The sequence below is a fragment of the Meleagris gallopavo genome, chromosome 12 (genome assembly GCF_905368555.1).
Source record: "Meleagris gallopavo chromosome 12, MGAL_WU_HG_1.1, whole genome shotgun sequence".
NCBI classification, from domain to species: Eukaryota; Metazoa; Chordata; class Aves; order Galliformes; family Phasianidae; genus Meleagris; species Meleagris gallopavo.
In genome coordinates, this window is record NC_139415.1 from 18,766,761 (window position 1) to 18,774,679 (window position 7,919).

The following is a 7,919-nucleotide window of genomic DNA, read 5'->3' on the forward strand; positions in this document are numbered from 1 at the left end:
GGGCTGAACGGGTTGAGACGAGCATTAATTCTCCCCGTGCTGTGTGAATGGTGCATTAGGTCTGGATGCAGTGCTGAGGGTAATGGCTGTGGGTATGTCTGCACGCCATTCCTTCGGCTCTTTACAGTAATGGCCACGCAGTGCTCTCCAGTGACTCCCAGTCCTCTCTCTGCCGCTCTATAAGAATGCTGTGAGCTCCGCGGAGCTGCATGCGGAACAGGGGTCGATGCAGCACCAAGGGAGCGATGCGAGGACACCTCTGGGCAGCAGCACGTCCCTCCCTACACTGCGCTTTGCACTTTTCCAGTCTCCTTGGAGACAGTTGAGCAACTTTCTGCTCCTTTCCGGCGCTAGAGCGGCGGGGCCGGGAGCTGCGCGCAGGGAGCAGCCTGGCAGCTCGCATTTTTCCTGCTTCCTCCCAGCCTGGCTGAAGCCGATCGGAGCGCGATCCGACAGAGTTTGGCTGCGGCGATTTCCGGTGGTGTTTTGTTGTGGGTTTTACTTTTTTCCCCCATTCCCTTCGCGCCCGGCCAGAACTCCTTGGCTCCAACCCAACCGTGCGCGCTGACCTCCCCGCGTCCTTCCCGCGCCCAGCGGGATCCGTCCCCAGGCGGCCCCGTCCCGTCCCACCGTCCCCTCCCATGCAGCTCCATCGCTGGGCCATGTGGGCTCTGTTTGTACACAGATGAGCAACAGCTCGGCGCCAGCGCGGCATCGCCCAGCCCTGCGCCCGGCCGCTGTGTAAGTACGGCACGCTCGCTTCGCCCTGCTCCGCCGCCGCGCTTTGTGCTGCTATCCCAAGGGCTGCTGTGCTGCTGTGCTGCTGTGCTGCTGCTTTCCGGCTGTGCAAGGCCCAGGGATGTGTGGGTTTGTGCGTGGGGCAGATGGAACTCTTCTCTTGGTGGAGAAGTGCTGTGGGCACCCGGCTCGGCTTGGGTACCTCCGAGCTGCTTGCGCACAACCCAATGGTGCCAGCGGCCCCTGCGCAGCAGCTCTGTTGCTCAGCCGGTTCCTGCTCCTGTGCTGCTCCTGAAAAGCTGTGAAAGTTAACAATTAACAGCTAAAATACCTTCCCCTTCACTGGCACGCACGGCTCCACACGCACACTGAGCCGACGCAGCGGTGGGGACGCGTTGGGGCTGTGCATGGCCGTGGGGATGGGAAGAAAGAGGAGGAGGAGGAATAGCGGGAGAAGGAGGAGGAGAAGGGTGTGTTTGCAGCACGCCTCCAGGCTTTGCAGCTTGCTGCCACAGAGGTCGCAGCTCAACATATGTCCGTCCTTCCCACCAGGGTGATGTCCCCCATCCCTGCCCCACTGTCTGCGTCTCACCAAATGTGCCCTTGGAGCAGGAAGGAGTGGGGCTGCAGGGTGTGCCTGCTGCTCCTGCGGCCTCAGGCCAGTGACTCATTTTGCTCATAAAAACACAAACTGGTTGTTGCAGCTGGGGAGCTCCCTGCTGAGAGAGGCTGGGTCCCTCCAGCTGTCCCCAGGCGCTGTCCCCACCACGTCACCCACAGCCAACCCATTGTGTTTCCCCCTGGGAGCAGGAAGCTTTGGAGCCACCCATCATTTTCTGTTTGTTTCTCAATTTGCTGAAGTCACTTTGTCATCCTGAGCACCCTATGCCACTCAGAGAAGTTATGCATGCAGTGGGGCAATGCTCGTATTGCTGTTCCTTGCATTGGGTTGTTCCTTCTAGCCAGGCAAGAGGAGAAGATGCATAGATGCATGGGCAGGCATCTCTGTCCCCATCCCCATCCACATCCCCATCCCCATCCCCATCCCCATCCCCATCCCCATCCCCATCCCCATCCCCATCCCCTGCCCACATCCCTCTCCCCATCCCTATTTTGCACTCCTGCAAACCCAGCTGCTACCCCCATGTATTTGCAGCCCAGCACGTGCCTGGTGCCAGCTCGTCACACAGCTCGCACCTTCTTATCTCCAAGATAAGAAAAAGTATTTCTGTTCCATCCCATCGTTGAGCTCATTTGTGTTCCTATCAGTGGGGACGGGAGCAGGCAGAGCTCTGTGCCTTTGCTGGTGGAGAATGCAAATACTTGCACACTGCTGGTGCAATAGCCAAGAGAAAGGTCCCAAATGGAGACTAATCTTTAACTAAAGGCATTTCCAACTTCATTCCATGTCAGGTTTATTGCTCTGTCGCCTCGTTAATTTTTCCCTTGTTAACCACCTCCTGACTGCTGTCCTTTCTGGGCACCCCTGTGCCCCTGGCCCCATCTGCAGGGATCAGGGCACAGCCTGGGCAGGGGCACACAGTGGGAAGCACTGGGAGCAGGGAGTGCTTCCCAAAGGGCTTTGGTAGGGCTCTGTGGCCGCTCTGTGCAGCAGCAAGGTGTGACAAATCCCCGCTCTGGGAGGTTATGGGGAGGGCGAGGAGGAGGCGTGGGTGCAGTGGTGCACATAGCAGGGTGCTGCCCACAGCTCTGCTGCTCTCCACACTGGGAATTCAGCTTTCTTCACCTTTACTCCACAGCCCCGTGGTGCAGGCAGGGAGCGGAGGGACAGTGCAGTTGGGTAAGTGCTGGAGGTGCCGGGGTTGCTCCGTGTTCTCCGGTGTCTGATGTGGAAAGAGCAGGTGGGAGAGCCCCACATTCCCCAACCCTGTCCCCATATGAATGGCAGTGGGGGACCCCACGAAGCCCCATGCTGGCTACAGGGGGTGCCATCCTCCATCCCCAACATCCACGCCTTCGGCGCCACTGCGTTGGAGACCACAACCCCACCAACACTTGTGTTCCCCAGGCCACCCATCCTGAGCGCAGAGCCATCGCCACGGGGCAGCCACATCCCCACCATTCCTGGTGCCACCCCCACGGCAGGGATGTGAGGCACCGTCCCACGGAGCCGCGGTCCTGACGGCGCAATGCTGAGCCTGAAGCTGCCGCCACTGCTGAGCATCCACCAAGTGCCTAAGGTCAGAGGGTAGCTTCCATCCCCTGGGGCTGGGAGGGATGCGGGACCCTCACCCTGCATGCACCCAAGGTGCTGACGGCCGGACCTCTCCTTGGGGGACACTGCCACCACTCTGTACCTCACAGGGGTACCAGGAGCAGGGCATCCTCTGTGGGTACCGCCCCCCGAGGATCTCAGCAGCTGATTGTGTCCTCAGCGCCTTCCAGATGACCAACGAAACACTCAACATCTGGACACACTTCCTCCCTGCATGGTGCGTCTCACGGCTGTCACCCCGCCGTCGGGGCAGGGGACGCACGGGTGTGACGCTCACCCTGTGCTCACAGGTACTTCGTGTGGATGCTGGTGGGGCGGCTGTGGGGTCCAGGGGGCCGGGACCCCCCCGCCTGGCCACTGCTCGCCTACCTGCTGAGCTGCTGCATCTACCCGCTGGCCTCCAGCTGCGCCCACACCTTCAGCCCCATGTCGGCCCGCGCCCGGCACATCTGCTACTTCTTTGACTACGCGGCGCTCAGCATGTACAGCTTGGGTGAGGATGGGGGGTTCACCCCGGGATAAGGAACCTGCGGGAAATTCTGTGGGGATGGGAGGGCTTGGGGTGCAGCCATGCAGCACTGCTGGCCCAAATGCCGGTGAAATTTGGGATTTGGAGAGCCGCCGTTGGGCAGAGAGCAGCTCCTCACCACGTCCTCCCCTCTTCATCCAGGTTCGGCCCTGGCGTATTCAGCATATGTGTTCCCAGAAGAGTGGGTTGGTAGCACCTTCCACTGCTGCTATGTCCCCGTCGCAGTGTTCAACACGGTGCTGAGCACCAGCCTGGCCTGCTACTCCAGGTGTGTGCCCTCTGCTGTACCTCCCCAATTGCTTCAGCATAATCATCAAGTAGTGTCACTAATAGAGCTTTGGGACTGGTAGGCTGTATTGTAACAAGGCAGGGGAAGAAGAGAGTTTTGTGCTGCTGCATGCTGGCACCAGGAGAGCGTGACAAACAGAATGCAGAACAACTGCTTTAATTTTAGAAAGCCCAAGAGGTATTTTTGCATGGTGCGTGGCTCCAGCCCTGTGTTACAGAGCTGCAAGGAGGGACTGCAGCCCTCCTGCATCAGTCTTACTGCACGGATAGCAGTATGTGTGCAGTATTTGGCTCCCGAGCAGACTCAGACCATTTGTTTGGAATAACTCTAAAAAATATCTCAATGTCTCAGCTGCATTCCAGCTGAGCTGGTTTGTTTTTTTTTTTTGTGTAGTCAATTCCTGGCTGATCACCTCTGTCACAGGACCAGCATGGCCAGGTGGGCTGCAATGAGCATGCATGACCTTCATGCGATTTGCCCCACAGGAGGAGCAGCCCTACAAGGGCTCCTTTCATGCCTGCGGGTTTGGAGGCTCCTGCACAGAGCAGACAAACCTGTCTGTGCTTCCTTGCTGCAATAGAAGGCATTCCTGCCCATGAATGGGGCCCTGTGCTGTTCCTGGCCTCCTGCCCCACGTTTTGGCACCAGGAGGTTCTGTGAGATCTGGATCTGAACAAGGAGAGCCCCACAGCTCCACTGCTGCTTTATTTTGGGGGGTGGCTCTTCAGTTACTGCGTGATTTCAGCCATTCCAGTGTTTCACCAGTGTTGATTTCCTGGGCAACACAGTGCAGAATGTCACTCCCCATCCAGACATAGGCTTTCTGCCTCAGATATGGCCTGATGATAACCAACAGGCTCCTACATCTGTTGCAAGTTTGATGCCATAAAAAAAGCAACTGATTAAGTTAATTAACTCTCAGATTTCAGTCACTCTTTCCATGCATTCCCCGAAATGACAATTGCAGAGTCTTGGCAGGGTGTGAGACAGAAGCACACAGAGATGTTCCATGCCTCTCAGGCACGGGCTGCAATACAGCTTAATTAACAAACATCATTGGCTGCAGCCTGAGAGCTGCATTACCACAAAGCATGGCAGGGCCCAAAGCAAGGCAAAACCTAAAGCAAGGCAGGGTCCAAAGCATAGCAGGTCCCAAAGCAATGCAGGTGCATCCTGCTTGCAATCCTAGCTCTTAAAGCTTGGATCAAAAACCAAGAGTGAAAACTCAGTTAGCAACAGCAGGGGCGGCAGTTGTTTGCTGCTGATGGGAAACAGCAAATGAACGGCAGCAAAAAGCAGCAGCAAAATCAGGAGAGTATAAAAAAGAATTGCTTTGTGGTGTGCCCTAAGCGATGGATGGAAACATGCCAAGGGTGGCAGCCGGAGAGATGGCCTCTCCCTGCTCTGGGAGTCAGAGCAGGAGGGTGAGGGCATCGTGCACCACGCTGCAGCTCAGTGATGGTGGCAGCAGTGACCAGCAGACCCCAGCATTGCTGCAGCCTCACTTGGTGCTGCTCTGCTCCCCGCAGGTTCCTGGAGCTGGAGCGACCGTGGCTCAGCAAGGCGTCCCGCACGCTGGCCTTCGTGTACCCGTACCTCTTCGACAGCATTCCACTCTTCTACAGGGTATGCTCACAGTGCAGGGCTGCTCAGCCCGCAAGCGCTTGGGAAAATATGTCCTTTTTTTAAAAAGAAAAACAAACTCCTGCAGGAAGAGAGATTGCGTTATTTTTTCCTGCACCCATCCAGGCGCAGCACTCACTGAAGCTGCGTGTTGCTGTCGGATCATAGTCACAGGCTGGTGGCTCGGCTTGGGAGGGACTTGAACATCTTCGGGGGTGGGCGTTTTGCCGGTGTGGGGCTGGTGATGCTGGGACCCAGGGGGCCAAGCTGCTCACTCTGTCCCACCACCACCTCCCTTAGTTCTCTCTGTGCGCAGCACGGAGCTGTGCGGATCCCACGGTCGCTGCCCACTACAGGCACACTGCCTTCGCCTTCCTCACCTGCTTCATCTTTGCCACCCACCTGCCCGAGAGGCTCGCGCCGGGACACTTTGACTACATCGGTAAGCGGCAGGAGGCTGAGCTTTGCTTCCTCGTCAGGCAGAACACATATTTATAAGCACAGCTCCAGGAGGGGATGTCTCTGGCGGTTGCGTTTGAACAAAGCCTGAGTTGCTTTAAGTACTTTTGGCTTCCTCGCAGGACACAGCCACCAGGTGTTCCACGTCTGCGGCATCCTAGGCACGCACTTCCAGCTGGAAGCCATCCTGATGGACATGAGTGAGAGGCAGGCACGGCTCCCAGCCACATCGCTGCTGCAGGTGCTGGCACCCATGGGCACGTGCATGGCCATCGGGTTGGCGGTCATTGCACAGTGCTCTGCACAGCTCTGCCAGGCACCAGAACCCTCACGCAGGGAGAAGCTGCATGGGCAGTAGGGCATCTGGTCTGCAGGATGGGGGTTCCTGGTTTGCTGCTGCACAGGACAGAACGTAGCCAGCTGCTGCGTGGGGTGAACGCAGCGTTTCATTGCGTGCGCTCTATGAGAAGTGTTTGTTGGCGAATCCTCGAGGGCGAAACGTATTGCACTGGTGTTTGTACATATGGCTTTCAGGCTGGGGATGGGTTATGAAATGCTTTTAATCGAGCTGATATTTCATCACCAGAAATATTTAAAATAATCTTTAACGGTTCTTCTGCAAAAGGGAGATATGTGCCAATGCTTTCCAGAGCAAGAGGCATTCACCAGTTCTGCCTTATGGAGGGGCACAGGTGTCCTTGCTGTCAGGGGGAGTGGTTTTAAACTGAGAAAGGAGAGATGTGTTCAGATGCTGGGGGAAATCCATTACTCAGAGGCAGTGGCACTGCTGCCCAGAGCTGGAGGTGCCCCATTGCTGGAGGTGCCCAAGGCTGGAGAAGGAGCTCTGGGTGACCTGCTCAACCCCTCTGTGGCAGCAGGTTGGAACTGGGTGTGCTTTGGGGTCCCTTCCACCCCAGCCATTCTGTGATTCCATGATGCTGATCAGCAGCAGGGCCCCATGGCAGGATGTGAACGCAGTGCAAGCTGCCACGTCCAGGGCTGAGCCCAACATTTCTGGTGCTGGGGGTATAACCCCGACTATCTGACACTCCACCCAAGTGCCTGACCAATGTGGGGCTGGGGTGGACCGCAGCCTGCCTTACATTTAGTTTTAAGGGAATATCCAGGGCACCTCAGTTCTCCGTGGATTGAACGGCCTTCCAAGGGAATCACTTCTCCAAGAACACGCGGAATAACTCCGCAGGGCTTTGAGGATGCTTGCCACGGGGCTGTCAGTAGGTTTTACCCAGAACCTCACACGTGATGCAGTGATGCCTGCTGTGGAGCACTATCTCTCGTAATCATACGGGTGTATAACTGGTTTTGTGTGTAATTACCTCTCGCAAGGTAGAAGAGATGCACTTTGGAGTGACAACACAGCAGCTCGTTAAAGATATGATGGGGCTACTAAGTCTTTTGATAACAAACTTTCCTTTGAAAGCTGACCAAGATATTAATATTTATAAGCACTGGAATGTAATTGTTTATTCAACATGTTGAATTCAATGTTTGTTTCATTAAGAGAGGAAACTAATAGAGCGATGGCACTGATGTATTCTAACCTGATTTGGATGGTTCTGTTTCTGCCTGTGAAAATAATTGCTTCGGAGATAATTGCTGATAATTGCAAAGCTTATTTACCTGGAGTACATGTGCAGCCGGAAAGAAACCTGGCATGATTTAGGACTCTGCCAACTTTATGTTCACCATTCCGGTTTTTTTGCTCGGTAGTTTGGCTTTGGCCTCTGAGCAGCCCTCTGGTCCTCCCAGCGTGAACAAATTAACAGGCGCGGTGCTCCTGGGGGCAGCACACATCTGGTTCACCTGGAGATGGCCTTGAGAAGCGGTTTGGTGGATTGCGCTGTATTCACATCTGGAAATAAAAGCTTTGGGGCAGATTGCAATGAGGGATATTTATTGCCTCGAACAAATCTCTTTCCGGGCACCGCTCCTCCAAACCCCCAGCCCGACAGGGGGCGCTCTGACCGCAGGCGGCGCTATGCCGTTACCATAGCAACGCTTGCGGCCTACGCCCCGGGGCGGGC

General features: G+C 56.2%; 1 protein-coding gene across 1 annotated transcript; it reads left to right on the forward strand.

Moving 5' to 3' along the window:
• Nucleotides 1-302: 302 nt before the first annotated feature.
• On the forward strand, nt 303-7,778 carry PAQR5 (progestin and adipoQ receptor family member 5). Its single transcript, XM_031555371.2, has 9 exons — nt 303-741; nt 2,499-2,539; nt 2,768-2,939; nt 3,064-3,191; nt 3,265-3,467; nt 3,645-3,771; nt 5,322-5,418; nt 5,716-5,857; nt 5,997-7,778. Exons 3-9 carry the CDS (start codon nt 2,889-2,891, stop codon nt 6,230-6,232), a joined length of 984 nt encoding a protein of 327 aa, XP_031411231.1. The 5' UTR covers nt 303-741; nt 2,499-2,539; nt 2,768-2,888; the 3' UTR covers nt 6,233-7,778.
• Nucleotides 7,779-7,919: the final 141 nt, after the last annotated feature.